This window comes from Phytophthora parasitica (genome assembly GCF_000247585.1).
Source record: "Phytophthora parasitica INRA-310 unplaced genomic scaffold supercont2.23, whole genome shotgun sequence".
Lineage (NCBI taxonomy): Eukaryota > Oomycota > Peronosporomycetes > Peronosporales > Peronosporaceae > Phytophthora > Phytophthora nicotianae.
In genome coordinates, this window is record NW_008649009.1 from 709,709 (window position 1) to 728,921 (window position 19,213).

General features: G+C 48.7%; 5 protein-coding genes across 5 annotated transcripts; 2 read left to right on the forward strand and 3 right to left on the reverse strand.

Moving 5' to 3' along the window:
* Window positions 1-3,297: 3,297 nt before the first annotated feature.
* Window positions 3,298-4,451, reverse strand: PPTG_22800 (hypothetical protein; the record flags this gene model as incomplete). The annotated part of the gene is made up of 4 exons (XM_008906397.1): window positions 3,298-3,374; window positions 3,465-3,550; window positions 3,986-4,113; window positions 4,413-4,451. 4 exons carry the CDS (start codon window positions 4,449-4,451, stop codon window positions 3,298-3,300), a joined length of 330 nt encoding a protein of 109 aa, XP_008904645.1.
* A 2,842-nt stretch (window positions 4,452-7,293) lies between these two features.
* On the forward strand, window positions 7,294-7,446 carry PPTG_22801 (hypothetical protein; the record flags this gene model as incomplete). The annotated part of the gene is made up of 1 exon (XM_008906398.1): window positions 7,294-7,446. One exon carries the CDS (start codon window positions 7,294-7,296, stop codon window positions 7,444-7,446), a length of 153 nt encoding a protein of 50 aa, XP_008904646.1.
* Window positions 7,447-9,021: 1,575 nt separating this feature from the next.
* PPTG_10898 (hypothetical protein) lies at window positions 9,022-11,112 on the reverse strand. Its single transcript, XM_008906399.1, has 3 exons — window positions 10,284-11,112; window positions 10,107-10,215; window positions 9,022-10,039 (listed from the first exon to the last, which is right to left on the reverse strand). The coding sequence occupies exons 1-3, from the start codon at window positions 10,894-10,896 to the stop codon at window positions 9,196-9,198; spliced, it is 1,566 nt and encodes a 521-aa protein (XP_008904647.1). The 5' UTR covers window positions 10,897-11,112; the 3' UTR covers window positions 9,022-9,195.
* Window positions 11,113-11,284: 172 nt separating this feature from the next.
* Window positions 11,285-15,719, forward strand: PPTG_10899 (hypothetical protein). The gene has a single exon (XM_008906400.1). It carries the CDS (start codon window positions 11,421-11,423, stop codon window positions 15,579-15,581), a length of 4,161 nt encoding a protein of 1,386 aa, XP_008904648.1. The 5' UTR covers window positions 11,285-11,420; the 3' UTR covers window positions 15,582-15,719.
* A 21-nt stretch (window positions 15,720-15,740) lies between these two features.
* Window positions 15,741-18,667, reverse strand: PPTG_10900 (hypothetical protein; the record flags this gene model as incomplete). Its single annotated transcript, XM_008906401.1, has 5 exons — window positions 15,741-15,972; window positions 16,035-17,628; window positions 17,691-18,160; window positions 18,225-18,306; window positions 18,378-18,667. The coding sequence occupies 5 exons, from the start codon at window positions 18,665-18,667 to the stop codon at window positions 15,802-15,804; spliced, it is 2,607 nt and encodes an 868-aa protein (XP_008904649.1). The 3' UTR covers window positions 15,741-15,801.
* Window positions 18,668-19,213: the final 546 nt, after the last annotated feature.

Consider the following 19,213-nt stretch of genomic DNA (forward strand, 5'->3'; position numbering starts at 1 on the left):
ATACCTTTCATTTAGAACATCACTTTAGGAGGAAACCCAAACCCAAAACATAAATAACAGTTCTCAATTTTACGGTAAATCGGCTCTTGCTTTCTTATTTAAGTAAATCTATACTTACGAGACGTAAGTATAGTTAATCTAAGTTTAAGCAAACTACGCTTCCTCATACACGTGCTCTAACGTGTAAGCCGAAGTAGTGGGAACACAGTGAGCCTATTACACAAATCGTTTAGGGCAGTGGAAGCCGGTGTCAAGAAGATTAATACCGTCAACCTGGCCAACTACTGGGGGATTCTTTGTTGGCATTCCAGCGGGATATGATTTCTGCCCGGTCCGATGCATTTAAAGAACAGCATCAGCACCTTGAAGGAGCAGTGAGCACGGTCGTGTAGATGCTACTAAATTACCAGCTCAAGTATGGAATAACTTCAGGACGCGAGCAACAGGTCTCAACTTGTGGTCTTTGCTATTTGATTGTGTAGGAGATACTACTATTTGGCACTACTCCTAAAAAAAATGGAGTAAGTACTGAAGTGATTCCATGTACGACCCGGTTGGGCTACCTGTGATTGCGCTATTTGCACAGGTTACTAGCCTTCAGGGTCACGTTCGTGCACCATAACTAATAACCACGACGTCATTCTAGATGCTGCCCACACCTACAAGCCTGCCCGCTATAAACGATTGTTGTATTTCATTACTACAGTACATTGGAATATTCACACGACAGTGGTCTTTTCGGATGTGACTGTGTCGAGCAAATAGCTGTACTTAAAGCGCTTAAATGAACTTAAGTGAAAGAACGACGTATTCTTTAAAACCACTGTTATTCATACATCGAAGCTGTTTTGTACAAGACTCGACTTGTTAAAAAAAGGTCCTTTAGTTTTACGATTGTGTGTTTTAACCCGAATTTGGAAATGGCGGATTGAACCGTTTGATATTTCCCTCCAAGACTCACCAAGCATTTTTTTTTGTAACATCCCCGTTTTAAGTACGATTCAAGTGACCCTTGTTTCTCGAGTATAAGTGCTGGGATGATTAAAACTTATTTAACGTTTCTTTATGTGAGCGACTTCACCAACAGCTCCAAACGGGAGATAGATAATGATTTCACATAATACCGCGAAATACATGTGCGCTAGATTCGAATGTCGGATTTCAAAAGCGCTTTCTTTCTTTTTGAGCTTGCAAACTCGTGTTCCTAGTCACATGGGCCTGTTCTGCCAAAGCAATTTACATGTGAGCGTAGACGAGTATATTAAAGGGTTTCACAGTAGTGAGAGCGAAGACGATCCCGTGAAATCACGAAGTGAGTCGCTACGCCTCTCCAGCAGGTGTCATCAATAGCGACGAGTAATTACACTGCGGTGACGTCGTGGCGGGCAAGACACGCGATCTCTTCTATCCTACAATACAGAGTCTGGCGAGTAAAAAAAAGTGCTTTTTGCATCGCTGACAAGGGCTACACTGGCGTCTCGCGGACCACTCGGAGGAGGAGCTGGCCAAAGACTCGAACCTTAATGATTCGCACTGGAAACCTATTCACCGACATCACAATTGTTGATAATGTCTAATTTGACCACTGCTGCCTACACGAGATGGGCTGAGAATCTATGAGAAGAGCAAGACGCGGTGAGGCCTTGCATCCGTGTCGATAGAAACTGCTACGGTTGCTGAAAGGTGCAGCCCTTCTCGGAAAGTGCCTCTCTGTGTTATCCTTTGCCAAACGCCACTGGTTTGATGTCAGTGAGCTTCTCACCAGCTTTCGCTGAAGCTAAAAATTCCAACGCATACATGAGCTGCTCTCTTCGCTAGAAGGCATTCTTCTCCCGCCGCTACCGGATGTAGCCACACTCGCGTTGAGGCTTCATTACCTCACCCCTGACGTATATTTCAGGATTTGTCGAGTACGCTTCATACAGCGAAGCTTTAGCGGAAAGCAGGCAGAGTATAGATGGCTCTGTTTTCCCTCAATATCCTGGAAGAGATTCCAACTTACCCAGTGCCGCACCCCCACTCCGCAGACGACAAACCGACCAGAAGATGTACTCGTCCGCAAGACAAAGTTCCTGTTGTTGGAACGTTGAAACTTAATGGTTGGGATGGGAATGGAGCAGCTCGTCGTTTTTCAAGTACAGGGGATCCTTACGCAAGTCTCACTGCGGACAAGCGTGTGCCTGGAGCGCAAAAGAAAACAGCATCCGAAGTGAGGAGTGGATTTAATGCAACCAGAAAAATGGTCCTGCATCCAAAAACAAAGGTCCTACAACTACGTCCTACAAAATGTCCTAAATTTAGGTGCATTCACCATTTTTAGGCGAGTTAATTATATAGAAGGGTACCACTAAAACAAAAAAGTGAGTTGTGCTTCGCTTCACTCGCGATATAAAGATAGGATGTGCTGGAGAGTGCAGCTCGCGGCTCGCTAGTATGAGAATTGAGATCCAAAACGACTTCTCTCACCAGCCACCTGCGTTTGACAATCAAACAGTCGGCCAAGGAAGAATCTACCAGACTGTGGTCCTGCACTTATATAAATAAGATCATTCCGCATTTTGCCGAGCAGTGAGCAGAGCTAACTCCGCAAATAAAGCCAGCCATTTGCCCGCGCAAAGTGAAGCTAGTTCCTTGTGTTAATCTCTAAAGGATAGCAGAAACTCATAGCTAGTGAGCTCGGCGCTGGGCCCGCCCACCTTAGTTGGTCTGGAGCGCTATCGCGCTCATCTAGACATTACAAATTGGGAAGCATATCCTTAATACACCCGAAAAAATGTCCTACAAGTCATGAATTGGTCCTACAAATACTCCTAACTTGCAGGACATTTTTTTTCGGATACAGGACCGTTTTTCTGGTTGCATTAATTTCTCCCCCACTCCTGTGGGATGGTTTCTGTGGAAACCTTGCATCGCTTCAAAAACACAAGCGGCCAATAAGGAATCCTGCTTCAGGTTGCCCGTCCCGAACCCGATGTCCATTTGGATTGACGCATCTTCATGAGGTTTATGTTTTGACCAAGCGGAACACTGAATCTTGATTTATCGATGTAGCATTTTCCCTCCTGTCACTATGTACCCACTTCGTTGGGCACAAATGGATACACGGCGATCGAGCAAAATGCCCTCTTTCACTCCCCGAAGTGAGACTCACCATGATCAGCTGTCGACATGCGAGTACGAATGGCACTCTAGCGTATCCAAGTAAAGCAAGTTTTTTCATCAATTATCGCACTCGCTCAATGTATTCTCACCGTAATGGTCTTACTTCCGCGGGTTTTAAGGTCATTTTTTGTACCGTCACGCCTCGCGACCCAAGGTTTTGGCGATGGCGGAGTTTGTTGGGCTGATCTTATCGGCAGCGAGTCCCACGGACACTGGAAAGCTCAAGATGTCATAGTTTGTGTGCTCCTAGCACTTGTATACGATGATAGGACCGATAGCTGGAGACTTGTCGCGCGACTGACCCGACTGCTCGCTGGCCACTTTGATCGTTTGACGCTGGTCATGTGACAGCGCAGTGTGCCCGGGACAATACAGCCCTGGGCCAACCCTATAAGACTAATGTAATTAGATATATGGCACAAAAAGGGTTACAAAATTATTCTCCGAGCTATTTTGGCCAGTATAATATATAATGTTAATGATTTAAATGCTAGAATCAAATGCAAATAAGGGCGGGACTTTTGTTCTCGAATGCGACAGCAGGTCTTCACATTAAAATTTCGTTACACTCTTTATGCGCTAGCAATGAGTGGTATCTTTTAGCCGATTAAAATATCGACAGACAATCGTATAACCGCATTGTTAGCAAAGCTGCAAGCAGATGTGTTAATCCATCGGAGGTTAGAGTATTCCAACACACAACCATGGGTGGTGTAACAACGGCTATACCTCGCTAGCCTGAAATACGTTGCTCTGACTCAAGGAAACAATGAGGAAATAATGTCAATGATGACTTCGCGCCCGTTGGTGAGCGAGAACTCACCGGTAAGCGAGTGTAAAATTGCAACAAGATCCTATGGCAAAGTTCAAGTCTTGGTCAACGATGTGTATCAGCTGGAAAATGTCTCGTTCCAGGAACCGCAGTTGTTGAAACGAGGTAAGCGCTAAACGCTGTAAGCACGCTTTAGCTCGAGATTCAATTTAATCCTTACCTTCGGGGTGTCGGTTCGATGTCTCTTAGCATTCGACGTCAGCTGATGTGGACGGACGTCTTAGCGACGCTTCGCTGACTTCAATCTCTTCTTAACTGCTGATTGGTCAAAATGATGCCAACATAACCTATCAGAGACTTTAGGGAGATTATGCTTCTTAATCCCTCACTACCTCAAATAAGATGTGCTCCAAGACTCAAATCTGTTCTTGATGAAGCCCTTCCACGCATCCCCACTAAGATAGAAATTCTATCTTACCTTAAGATCGCGTGCATCCCCGATCACCATAATGCTCATGGCCCAAAACGCGGACATTTCCTAAGAGCAGTGGAGAATTTCGAGTGTGTTGGTGTATTACGAGATCTCCGTCTAAGCATCCGTCACCATCCCTTACATATAGTCTTGTTTGAAGATGCATCAGTCTTTACATGCCACCAAGCGTGTCTCTGTGAATAGCAACTATATCAGTATTTGCATACTCGGTTTCACAACTTTCTTTTTGGCGTTAATGCATCACTAGCATATATGATTTTGTATTAATTGAGCGAGATTAACCTTAGTGCCAGACACCCCTGCTTTACGCACAATCGAATACTCGCTGACATTGTAGCGGTCTGAGCGTATTATTTACTGAAGTGTGGGGAATTCGTTTTGCTGGTACCCTCACCATTCTCAAGACAACTTTGATCCAATCAGCGCGAGTCTTCGCCACCGTCATATTTTATGGCCAATAGCACTTTTGCAAACGTCGCGGCACTGAAGGCAGTGAGGTTTGACAATTTTTGACGCACCAGTTAACCAAGAAGTGCTGAACCCCTAGCAAACTTGCGATTCGCTACACCGCATAGTATTTGGAGAAAAAAAAGTATTCTAAATGTTTGCCGCTTGCGTATCGCGCTGTGATGTTGTCGGGATCGAACAGAACGTTTGAGCAGAGGTGATGATCGGGCCGGGATTAGATCGAGCACGGATCCATTACCGTCAATTTAAAGTTGCTGCAGTCGGTGAAAGTGCGCTTACAGAGGCAAAACGGTTTTACGTGGGCTGAAGATGCGATCTGAGGGTTGCAAAGGAGACTGCAGAATGACCGAGGCTTGAATCAAAAACAGAGGTAAGCGCACAAGGATCACCGACAGCAGCCCGTAGAAGCAGTCGAAAAGGAGCAACTGTTGATCTAAGCAGCAATACAACCATGGTTGAGGGTCCTTGTGACGCCTTCAACAAGCAACATCCGTTTTAGTCGCGTGACGAAGACAAAGGTAATCCACAGGATAGACATACTGATTGGTGAGCAAGCTGCCTTCTATTTCGCTTGCAGTTCCTAATGGTGGTCAAGATGGATTTGCCTCTAGATATCACCAGCACTACAACAGTAGTATCAGAGCTTCAAACCGAGCTACTGATTGCTGTAGTAATAGTAGAAATCGAACTCGCCAAATTACTGGATACACTAATAATAGTAGTAGTACTACAGTACTGTTTTCTACTGGCGGCAGAAATTACTGCAGATTCCTGGCCGTATCATATTGTAAGGTTTCATTCCAGTCCCCATGATAGGCTACTACATACTGTAAAATTTCAACTGTTTGACCGGAATTCCAACCATCACCGGTTAAAAAAAGTCTGTTAAAATCGGACTTAGCCGTGACGAGTGGGCCACCCGCGGACCGTTCCACGGGAATATACATAATGTATTCAAAATGAAAAATCCCTTCTCACTCAGGTCCGACAGACATTCTCCAAACAACAATCCCCCCAGCAACGGCACCAAAGTCGGCAGTGGAACGTCGGCTATCCTGTGGTGACATAACCTCCTCCGGACTCATACGTGCGCTGTACGGCTTCCCAAGACACATCGCCTACTCCTCTCGCTCTTGCCGTTTCTCAAGACCGTACCTACAATGTAAAGTGACCCGGCAGGGCGAACGGTATACTACTGGAAGCGTACAAGTCCAGAGCGGTGGTATTCCGCGCACTCAAGATTATTCTTAGATAATTGATAACTGATTGTTTTGCCATTACTCGAGTAACTATGCGCCATCTAATTTATTGTTGCAGATTGGCTTGTAATATATTATTAATGGTTTAGAGCGCGAAATGGGACACCATTCTATCAAGTCGTGTTATCTTGGGTGATTATGCATGGCGGCTGATCTGGTAAGCTTCTGCGCCGATACATTATTGCGCTGTGCATCTGTTGCTACAGGGCTAGCTCTGCGTGAGATTAAAGCAAAAGAAGTGAGGCAGCGCAGACGGTGGGGGTAGGATCGACAACTTCCCCCTCCACCCGCTTGACACGATCCTGGAACTTGGCAATGTGTGCATCGATCTTCCCAGACTTGTGGAGCTTGCTTTCCACTCCGTACCTGCTGTTGCCGCCGTGGATCTTCAAGAAGGACAGCGTGCTGATTTGTGCTTTCTCGCCCAGAGATAAAACTTTTGAATACAGGAGACGCTGTATCTAGCGTAAAACCACTGGGTAAAAAACAACATCATATACCCTGCAGTGTTTAAACTCGTACAGTGTTGTCTTTCTAACAGACCGTGAAGCATATAAACGTGGGTCAGCCGTGAGCCACTCGTACCATACTGCCGAAAGCGACTGTGAGCCCTTCTTCTTTGGACGCACAGTTTTGCTGACTCTGTTGTGATTCCTGCGCCGCTTCAGTCTGGCTTCCAGGCGTATATATCTGGTTGTTTGGTGATCCCGAGTACAATGGTAAGTGCAGTTTTGCTTCTACAGCTAATAGTCGCTCCTCCAGGCGCTTGTTTTGCAGGATTAGGACTCTAATTTTGCTCGGAATGGCGTTTAACAAGGCTCAGCACTTCCCCAGAATGGAAGTCGACACCATCAGGCTTGCTTATCTCTGATTGGGAAGTGAAAGCACGACGGATCGTATCGCTCCATGCAAGTACCCCAGCTTCTCCGATATCCCGTGCTTACAGAACATCCCGTATTCGAGCAACGATGGAGCTGCTGGATGACAGCAACAGCATTTCGGGGTTGCCGTCAAGACCTCCGCAAAATCCTCGTTAATGTTCATAGAATTGTTCACAAAACCCAGTGTGTTCGTGAACAGCAGTGCCTTGAGCTTCTCGGCACGTGTAGTACTGGGTACTCCAATACGCGCAGAGACGGATGACGAGCGCCTTCGGATGCCATCCGCTCAAGACTCGTGCCACCTTTTTGTCAGCCTGGGTGGTACCTAACATATACGCCTACCTCAAGATTCTCTACGAGGCTGAGGTCCTCAACGTCACCCACATTGACCGCAAACGTGCCTTGATGTGAGAAACCGAGGAAAAAATCGTTTTGATGGTGCGGTTTGCATGATCAGAGCGGCAACTAAAGCAAATCGCGGACACGTTAAGAAGCTGGGTGTATCCTTGAACAAGGATATACCCTGCAATAAAGCCGTATCAACCCTTTTAAAAAGAATGAATGGTACACGACATAGGTATACGTTAGTCCAGCATATTTCAATGCATTGAGAACTGCATTACAACAGAGCAGATAGGTTTGAGGGCTGCCGCTTTTCGAGTTGCTCTGCACCTGAACTGTGCCCATGTAGATACCACATCATCACGACGAGAACCGCATCGTCATAGATCGTCTCAGCATAGAGCAGGCGTACGATATTTTCTAAGTTCTGCTTGGCGCACGGCGGCGCTTTCTTTTCAAACTCCCCATCCTCTCGGTTGGTACAATACACACCAAGCCCAGACAGGATATTCTGTAGCTGCGGCTTTACTATTCCCCCTTGTTGCGGATACTTATCTATTAACCAGTGCTTTACGTTTCCGAAATAGGCAAGACGCGTATTGGTAGATCGGACTTTGTCTGTCGATCGAGCTAGAGAGTACACATACTTGAAGTACCTTACCGGTCTTGACAGCGTCGATAAGCTGTTGAACTGCATCTAGAGTAAAGAAACATGTTGAATGAGTTGATCGCCGCCACTCAGGCCTTCTTACTTTTACTTGGCACCAAAGAAGCGATAGACATGATCACAGCTCTGCAAATTGCTGCTTCTTGGAAACAACGGCTTACTGCCACCTTGGTTGGAAACCTCTTGATATTATTAGAATATGCATTTTTAATACAAACATTTGCAAGGAGTGGAACATATTCCGAAAAGTTCCAACTAGATATGGTCGGATTGGTAGGAATGCGGTGATTATTTTCAAAGCTTGGTCATTGGATATAATGAGACTAAATAAGAAATCTAATTGGTGGATTAGACGATTATATATTTTCACGGACGAGCCTTGGTTGGAATGTTACGGGTATTATATCATATCCTCACGAACAATAGCTAATTGCTTTCAAGCTAAGTATATTTGTTGTTATCTTGAGCGTAGTTGCAGTAGTTGGGTAGTTAACCGTCAGACGAAGCGGCAAATGCAAAAGTGAGTGTCGTCCCCAGCTCTCCATCCGGTTGAGTTCTCTTTTCCTATGCCGTGGCTGGCACTGGAGCTCAGTAAATTGTCTTAAGTAAACTAAACCATACAATTACTAAGTTCCAAACGTACGGTCATCTGTTTCTAAACGAGATTAGAAACGATTTGCTTTTCCAAAAGTTGGTACTTAACCTATCCCATAACAATATTGACAGTCTCACGCCCACTGCTTTAGCGTTAAATGCAGCAGCAAATACATATTGTGCCACGTTCGGCACCGTAGTCATATCCTAGTAACCATTGTTAGCACGTTGATACATAAGTATTTCAGAAACTGAGAAGTTGTAAGCACTGTTGTAGTCTGAGAGAAGAGTATTTTTCAGCATGCTGTTAGGTCATATACCAACCAAGAAGGGTATTTCACAACTTGATGGAAACGCTCTTCTATAAAACAAAACTGTCAAATAGTAGTATAGTATAGAATATATTTGTTTGCAAGCAACAATATTTCGATATCGTACTTTTCAATAGTTAATAATTTCGTCACTGCACGAGTCCTAATTGAAGCATCCCGTAAAACAAGCTCAGCGGTAGCGGACAAGAATCTTGCTGCTGCGAGGTAACTTTTTAATCTCGATCTTTATCCGGATCGGTACTTGGACGTAGTTAGACTGACAGTGTCGCGAAGGACAGCGTCGCCCTCCGCTCGATCCTCGAACCACTGCATGCTCGCATGCGTGCGGTTAACCACATTCAGTAGCGAGAATCCGTAATCTGCCTGGCGGAAAGCCGACCATTCCGGCTGCGGGTCGAAGTATGTCGGAGCCAGACCTTCGCGGTTACCGGCGTCGCCGAGCACGACGAAAACTGGGCCGTCTTCAACTACCTTCTCCTTGTAAACAGGATGACTACGTTCATAGGCGTGGACATGTCCTGCGACCACGACGTCCACCTTGTTCCGGTACAGAATGTCTTCCATATTATTCTTCATGATCATGTGCGGTTCGAGTCCCTGGTGCGCTGTGTTGCTGTTATACCATGGCCCATGCATGATCACCACCAGCCAAGGGGTGGCGCTACGGTCAACACGCTGGAACTCTTGCTGTACCCACTCATACTGCAGCGATGTCGGAGTTGAGTCGACGTATGGCGTCACGATGATGAAATGCACGAGGCCAACGCGGAATCCATAGTATAAATTGCGACGCTGAAGAACGTCCTTTCGATCGTACGGCATGCGGAAACGTGTCTGATACGCTACGAACTCGCTCACATCCGATTGACAAGGACGTTCCACTTCGTGGTTGCCCGGTGCAATCATCCAAGGCATGCGGGCGATCAGCGGCTCGATGAGTTCTCCCCACCGATCCCATCGGTACTGCTCACTGTCTGCATACGACAGATCACCAGCACAGACGATAGCACTCATCTTGGAGTGATAACTACTGAGGTGACGAATGGTCTGCTGCGAGTACTCGGTTTGACTGAAACGGGCAGCGTATAAGTTAGCAAACGCTGCATGAAGAAGAATTAGACGCCGCAGTTGCTTACCCGAGATCTCCAATAACACCGAATGTCTGCGGGGCCTCATTTCCAACCGGTACAGCCGTCTTGAATGAATACACGGCGCTCCACCCTCCAGTTTCATCTCCGCATCGGTCTACATGGCAGCAAACAAACGTTATCAGTTCCCAAGCTTCAGCATAATTTCATCTCACAACAACGTACAGTAGTAATTTGTGTTAGGCTCGAGTTTGTCACCGGGGATGGTCACATGGTGCAGCCACGGCGACGTATACGAGCAGAAGTCGTATTGCTCGCAGGGTTCCATGGATTGCTGCACCATCGACAGGTCGTCCTTGGACAATCCGTAGCGCACCGAGGACGTTCTAGTCTTCATATTCGTCGCCCATGAAATTGTCATACCCAACCGGATCTCGAGCGCCGCCGTATTCACTGTCCTAATAGCTGAATAACCCTTGACTTCCACTTCCTCAGCAAATGCGACGTGGATCTGAGAAGGCGGCGCGGGGTCCGTCGATGGTGCCACAGGCATTGAGTTCGTGCTCATTAGATCCACATCGTAAACGGGGATCCGAGCCATATTAACCAGCGCGAAGGCTGACGCGAAGAGCAGCATGGAGGCACCGACAACCGTCATCTTGTTGCGCGGAGTTGAGCTTACTTTAGCCTGTATTAGCGGAGCATCTGAGCTTTTCCGCTCCTTGTTGGTGGTGCGACTGTGGCTCGAGTTGGCACGTGGGCGAATCGTGGAGCCGTATGTGGCTAGCGTCACGATTTCTGGTGTAACTGCCGCTTCATATGGGTTCATCTTCTTCATGACCGGAAAACCTAAAGTGCGCTAGGCGTGACAGTGATAGCGGTCGTCGAGGAAGCAGGAGAGATTCATAGCGTGAATCTTCGTCCTCCTGGAGCAGAGCAAGATGGCGCGAACACAGCACCAGCTGGAATCGTCCTCACCTAATCAGGAACGAGTGCCAAAACAGGAACTGAGACGCGCGCTAGAGCAACATAGCATTGCGTTGCAGATCAGTTGTTGCTTACGGGAATGCCCGATTATGTCCGACCAGAGTGAATGATAATCAAGGTTTAAATCTATCTTTGATTTTTGTAAGTCAAACCTATATTTCCATGGTCGAAAAAATTCATTTACAGCCCTAATAACTTAGTTCCAAAAACTCGTCGGTACGCATGCTGATTGGCCAGGATGGCATTCAGACGAAAAAAACCCATTAAATTTTAATGGGTTTTTTCGTCTGAATCCATCCCATTGAAAGTTCTACAAGCGGAAGTCGTTGCTGTTCACAGTCAAGAAGCGTACACGCAAGACATTAACTGCTCTCAATGGACGCGGACGACGCGGCTCCCATCGCAAACGGCGCGTCTCCGCAGGATTCTGCAGCCGCACCAAAAACACCTCCCGCCCCCGCTTCAGCTCCTACGCCGTCGCTGGCTAAAGAAGAGTCTGAGAAGCTCCGCAATGGCGCTCCCAGTTCAACAGGAGCCGTTCCCGCCGCTTCCGACTCTCCTGCGCCACTCAAACCCAAGACGAAGCCCGCATTACGTGCCCCGCCTAGAAGACTGCGTAGTGGAAGTGGAAGTGGCAGCAACACAAGCTCTGGACGCGAGCGGCGCCACTCTGGTGGCCCTCGCCCCGCTAGTGCCAATATGGGGATCGTCGTAGGCACGCTCAGACGCAGAAACCGCGTGAGTCTTCGCACCAGCTCATTATCAGACGAAGAAGCCGATGATGTAGTGTCGGTTCCACCCCGCAGCACGGCGATATTGGCTCCCAGACGCGGTAAGAAGCAGCCGAGTCTGCGCAACATGGCGTCCCTCGTACGCTCGCATCTACGCAGCTCCAAGAGCTTGGTCTCTACCGCCAGTGAAAGTACAGACGTTGACGCAGACGAAGACAAGAGACCAGGTCTGGAACGCAGCAACTCGTCGTTCGCGGGCGTCGCACAGCAAGTTGTGACTTCCAGACGCGCAGCCAGAGGCTTCCTGTCCATGTGGACGAAGGATTCCACCGAGACGATGCACGTGTATCGCGGTATTCACATGGAGAAGAAGAAATTGGACCTTGTCAGCGTCGCATCCGAGTACAAGGAGATCAAGCGTCGACAATTCTACCAAGAACTGGTAGTCTACGTAGTTTTCTTAACGCTGCTCTTCTCGCTGCTCTCATGGCTGCCTGTCCAAGACAGTTTCCATCAGAACGATGTGGTGGGGGCTCTTACATGTCGTGAAGAGGGCGAGTGTGAGATCAAGACCTTCGCTGACATCTACGACTTCGCTGGCAAGCTTCGAGACACTGTCTGTGAGCGTCAAAACGTAACAGCACAATGGGTACGCGTTGGCGGCGTGGGTTTTCGCCAAGTGCGTGTTAAGGAGCTGCGATGTCGAGTATACGATGGCTGGGAGGCACCATGCTACCCATTTTACAGTCCAGAGGTAGAGCAGAAGACTCCGTTGCTTGGAGAGAATGGCACGGATCGGTTGTACAAGTGGCGAGATGGTCTAGGCGAGCTATCACCTGAGATCTACAGGTCTTTTGTGGACTGGTTGTTCTTCGCTCCCGTCTCGTCGTACGGCACAGGTGGTTACGCTGTGGATCTGTGCGATCTGGAGGAGGTGGAAGAGCTCCGGCTGGACTATTTTCTCTCCGAACATACACGTGCTGCGGCGTTCAAGTTCATCCTTCTCAACCCGATTACCCGCGTGTTTACTATTGGAATGCACGTGATCACAGTGGATCCGTCCGGTCATATCGATCACTTCGCACACAGTTCACACGTTCGAGTTATTGGCCACGAGAAGCCTGAGCAGTTTACGATCACCGAGGACAACGGCGACATACCTTCCAAGCCCCAGCTTCACCGCAGGATCTTCGATGCTGTTGGTAGCTCCATGTCTCTGGTACGTGAGGCTTTTGACGTGCGTGTACTGTTGTGGGTTGCGCTCGTCCTGTTCTTCATCACCTACTGCATCGGAGAGGCCACGGAGATGATGACGATGGGTGCGACGACGTATCTTGGATCGGATATGTGGAATCTGTTCGAGCTGACCCACTTAGTGATCCTGGCTGCGTTGCTGAGCTACATGGTGCACTATTATATGGCCTCCAGTACCTTCGCGTTGCATCTAGCGGAACTACGTGAGGGTCGAGGAGTGGAAGAGCTGAGTCACACTAGCTCTCAAGAATTGTTGACTGGATTCCAGCAGTTATCCGATCTTGCGTCACTGGGCTCTGCTATCAGTTTGCTCAAGGTATTCAAGTTCTTACGCATGAACGCGACGTTGAACTTGCTCTGGCGTGTGTTGGGCATGGCGATGAGTGATCTCATGGGTTTCCTGGTTATCTTCAACCTCATCTTTTTGGGATACTCAGCCATGGGTAGCTACGCCTTTGGCTTCGCTCTTGAAGAGTACTCGACGATCAGTAAGTCGTATGGCACGTGCTTCCAGATGCTGGCTGGAGAGATGGACTACGGACGACTGCAGCAGGCGAACCCTCGTGTTGCTCCGCTCTTTATTGGAACTTTTGTGGTGCTGGTGTTCCAGATCCTGGTCAACATGTTTGTTGCGATTTTGTCTGAGTACTACGAAGTCGCCAAGAACGACGAGACGGCCAGTGGAGAAGACGTCGAGTACGATGTACTCGCACGTATCCGCAGCTTCGTGAGTGCTTGTTCCCCGACGGTTGTTGTGCCTAAGGACCACGGAGTTATTCGTCTCATTCCATGGCAGCAAGTTCGTCTCATATCGACGAATCTTGTCGACCAAGAGGAGACGCGCCAACGTGTCAGGAAGCTGTTCCGCGGTGCAGTGTGGCGTGTTGTTGCGCTACTACGTTTCGGTATGAAATTCGACCGTAGAATCAATTTTGGAGACCGCAAGACCCACGATGGAAGCGCTCACAATGGCAATGGAGGATCTGGCAATGGTAAGGACGATCGTGAGCTGGTGTCGCACATCCGGCTGTCCGAAAATTTTGACCACAAGACCATCAAGGAAATGATTCCTATTGGGATCACAATTCGACTTCAGGGAGATTCAATTCTTGGTGACGGTCTAGCACTCAAGGTTGTACATCATGGAAAGCTGTCCGTGGAGTGCATTGTTCTAGGCCCTAATGAGGCAGAAGCTGGAGTGAACGCGCCTGGGAAGGTTAACGGTGGGCTAAATGCCTTCGCACCTCCACGCTCAATCTCGTCGTTAGGCTCATTTGGGGACGATTCCGACCTCGATGACGGCGCACCAAGAGAGCGTGTGTTAGAGCTAATGGGAGGAGAGAAATTACGGATCCCGAGAAGGAGATTGGCGGTGCATTTATGTCGTGTTATGTTCCAGGAGCTGAAGATGGGGCTTCTGCGTGCTACCAAGTTGTGGAACTACTCCAAGGATCACATGGTGGACGACTATCATCTCGGACTGCTCTTTGATAGTGTCCGCGCTGATGGACGTACCAGTCTGCGTTTCGACGAGATCTCCCGCATGTTAGATCTCTTCCTGCGTAAGGATAAACGCAAAGCGATGTGTTCGCAAGCCGAAGTGCGACGTGAAGCTCTGCAGGTGATGTATCGCTTCCGCAAGTGTCTTATCGACATGCCGTCGCGTGAAAAGGAGGGCCACAATTACCGTCCCAAGCCTGTCGACACGTCCAAGGTAGAGCTTGGTCATCTTGAACATCTCGGCGATGTTCTGGCTCGCAATTGTCACGATATGTGGGCGCTGGAGCGTCTCAAGCAAGGCTGGCAGTATGGTGAGGAGCGAGATGACAAAAAGAAGAGACATCCGAACCTGGTGCCGTACAAATTACTCTCCGTGGAAGAACAAGCCTTCGACTACCGCTCGTCCATTGAGACAATCAAGACGATTGTCTTTATGAACTACACGATCACTCGTGCCAACCACCAGCGCTCTCACAGCGGCTCGTTCCATGACTCCGTGTCCCGGTCGGCTTCGATGATGTCAGATATCGCGGACGGGCTCGGAGGAAGCAACAGTTCATTGATAAGTGGCGGCTCGGATTCAACGAGTCCGAGAGCCAATGACGCTGCTGTTTTCGAGGAGTTAGGAACGGCTTCTCACCCTGGAACACCGGCCAAACCCGTGCCTTCCCTATTGCGTGAAGCTATGAGCTTCCGACGCAATAGTCTTATGGGCGATTCTCCCTATTTCACGACCTATGGAGAGGGAAATGTGGAAGTGTATCGTCCTCTTCCTATTGACACGACGACGGTCGAGTTGCCTCCGAGACTACTGCGTCTTGTGGATTTGCTGGCTGAGAACGCACACGAAGTGTGGGCTAAGGGACGAATGGATGAAGGTTGGACTTACGGCCCACAGCGTGACGATAGCGCGAAGAAACACCCGTGTCTGGTGCCGTACGTGTTCCTCACAGATGATGAAAAGGAATACGATATCAACATCGCCAAAGAGACCCTCAAGACTCTGATCGCGATGAAGTTCACGATCCTCGACCGCTCCAGCAAGTATTAACCTTGAGGTGATTTTGTATCGGTGTTGGCGCAGGCAACACGAACAGTGTGTATACCTTGCAGCCGACACTATTTGTTAGTGGATAAAGATCCACGCTAGAAAATATTAAACACTTGGCTTTCCGTCAGATCAACGCTGTTCTATGAAGTTGAAGAGCTGGTTGGCTAATATTTGGGATGTATTTGTTTTTAGGGCGTGGAGTGATAAATGCAAGGTAACTTCACTCTTCATCGGGTGCATTCATGAGGATATCCGTAGCTGCTTCGATGGTGATGCAAAGTCGTACAAGCTCTCGTCTCACAGTCATGGCATTACCGCGTTTGAGTTCGTGCGTGACACCAGGGAACAGACTCACTCGGTAGTCATCCCACTCGGAAATGCCGTACAGTACCTACAAAACAAGACCAAACGTTAGACTTCCAGAGCATTTAAGTTTGGCACCAACACACTTACATTCTTGATCCAAGGCATGTACGTGAGACCGGAAGGCAGTAGGAATGCACGCTGTGCACGTAGTAGACGATTGTTGAACAACCTGATGCGGCTAAAGTCGTGCTCTTGATCGGAAATGACGTTCATTTCGTGATTGACACTGATAGCAGCGGTTTCGAAAGCAGTAGTGGCGTTATGCAGACGACCCAGAGGCACCACTTCGATCAATCCTTCGCGTGCAAGTGCATCTTCCAAGAAAGCCTCGCCTCGACGGAGTTCTCGTGATAATTCAGTGAAGTCGTACTGCAAGAATTGCGCGTCCGTGAATGACAAGAGGATACTGCCATAAAGCTCAGCAGCAGCACGGTGGAAAGCGAACTGAGGGTCGGCAAAGTGCGAGATCCAGGCAGGAATATCAGCACCGGTATTACCCACGCCGAAATAGCCTCCGTCAAAGCCAAGTTCGAGCGACGGGATGCCCAGTCGTCCGAGGAATGGTGAAATACGTGCACCCAGGTTACGCTCCATGGGCGGGAGCTCCAATTCAACACCGCTAGGATTCTTCTTGTTAGCGTCTTCAAGCCAATAAGCGAAGACGGAGTTGCCACTACCGGGTAGCTCGTTACTTGAGAAAGTCGCGTTGACTGGCAGCATATCGAGATCATCTTCGTCTTTACTTGAGCTGCCAGCAGCTACAGCTGAAGCACCTGATGCGTTGCTAAAGAAGAAACTGTCGACGTCGGGATAGTCCTGTTTCTTCGGTTGAGCCACGGCTGCACTCATGAGATAGATGTTCTTGCGGATCGTAGCCGAGGCCTTACAGCGAAGGGCTCCAGCACCACGCACAACATCATCCAGATGCAAGTAAACTACGCCACGCCCAGCGTTCCCACTACCAAAACTCGGGTATCGGTCGATCCAGTGTGAGCTGCCTACGGAGCCGAATTGTTCGCCACCAAACGAAGCCAGAACCAGCGTACGGTACGGGGTCCATCCATTGGCGACAAGAGTTCCAAGAGCTCGAAGAACCTCTAGGAATACAGCGTTACCTGATCCTGGACTTACAGCGCCGGCGTTCAGAGAGTCACGTGGGGCACCAACGAGTACATGGCGATCCGGTTCACGAGATCCGTACACGGTGATCACCACGTTCCACGTCGTTGTCAACGTGTACACGTTGCTGTTCGTCATCTTCACGATAATCTCCACTTCTTCTGACTTGGACGTATCGTCATCTACTGGAAGCATGTACTTCACACCAAGAGCACCACCTTCCCATCGAGCTCCGAAGACGTCAGCGGCGTTTATCTGTTTCAATGTTGCTATCTTCTTCGAAGCAGTTTCGATCTGGGTAAGCAGATCCTGAGCCACCGCAGCGCTAATCGCCATGCTGACAATCGGCGGGAGGATGTTGAACGTGTTGTTGACTGAGTAAATGTCTTCAATGGAGAGACGATCTGCAGTGGTTCCCATGGGTCGAGTTGCTGAGAAGCCTTCTGGCATGGTCGGATCACCGTCTCCCATGTAGACATTGCCGAACGTTGACGTGGAGCTGGGACGCCACGGGCCATCGGGTGCGGTGGGTCCTCGAGCAGAACCATCGTCGGCAGGGTCACTAGTCAATGGAAAGCGTTAGAACGACCACGAATTGAAAAGCTAAGTCACAATTGAACGTACGTGTAGGTGAGTACACCGACAGCTCCGAACTTGGAGGCTATCACCACTTTGGCAGGCAGAGAAACATCGCCACCCATGCGAACTAGAACAATTTTACCAGCAACGTTGATGTTGTTCTGTGCCAGAGCTTGGTAGTCTTCGGATGAGCCAAAGTGAGCATACACAATCGGTCCGGATGCGGTGCCGTTCTTGGAGTACAAGTGGAACGCTGCGTAAGGTTTGGTCAGGTTCTTGCCTTTTGCCTGTCGTTTGGCTTGTCGAGCTGCGTGTTCGGCCACGAAATCGTATGAAGCCAGCGACTCGTTCTTGGATAAATCAAGAATGTCAAGAGTGAGGGTCTCCGGTGCATTGACGAGCATTTCGAACTCGTCAATTTTGATAGAACTCTCTTCAAAACCAAAGTTGATAGCGCTCGAGCGGATAAACTGAGCCATCTCGTAGTCCCCAGTGCTGCCAGTGTGGCGAACGACCTATCGTGCGAACAATAAAAAGATGTTAGTCATCGATATCGAAATTATTTCGAATCGAACGTACATCTGTGTAGAACTCGAGGTTCTTCTTAAATCCATCAGCAGAAGTTGCTGCGATAAAGTGGTGTTGAATAGCTGGTGTCGAACTGTGGTGAACGGATAAACGATGAGTACTCGGTTGATCATTGTTGGCATATTAACGACGTCAATCTTATACCCGTAGTTTTCTTCGTGTCCAAGGAGGCCCAAGAGCATGACACAAATTGCACTGGCGACGATAAGACCCAACACAAAGGCGATGCCTACGCGTTGACGAAGGATAATCTCGGCTTCGGTGATGCCTTCGCTCAGATGGACCTCGCGTGGACTGTCAGCGTACACATTCGACCTCGTTAACGGCACCTTGGACTCGTCGACGTTGCTGTCGTCCTCATCGAGATCCAGCTCGGGGAGCACCTTGAGTGCGTCACCCTTAATGATGCTGGCCCTGTCGTCGGAAACCCCCATTGCGGCAGCTGGAAGCCTGGGGCCTGTCCTGGGGTCGGCTAGCTGCTTTAGGTAATGGGATCTCCTGCTGAGCAGTGCGAGAATCTGAAACTTCCGCGGACATCTTGCTATCTTCGGAGCCCATGCGGACGCTATTTTTACGGCCTTCTCGTAAAGGTGATTGGTATTAAAGACTAAAAGGTTGAGACGATCTAGCCATCAGAGTCTACAACAAAGCGCGATTCTCTTGAGATCAAATAGGCTTGGTGAATGCGCTGCAAGTTGCATCGGTCATGAGTCACGAGTCGTGACGAACGCGATGCGCATCTGACCAACTTCAACGACACACATTTTGTATTGTCCGGCTTGATCATCGATCAAGTCGGTTCGAGTTGGTCTAATGTTGTGGATTCGTGTACTGCACAGGTTGCAAGTCAATTGTTGAAGGACAATCATAATTTTTTTGGTTTACACATGCCACACCTGCCTTTGGCGTGGCACTTGTCCTCCTTTCTCTTCATTCTGCTTCGTTTGCTTTTCTGCATCGTCCCGGGACATTCTGCGTGT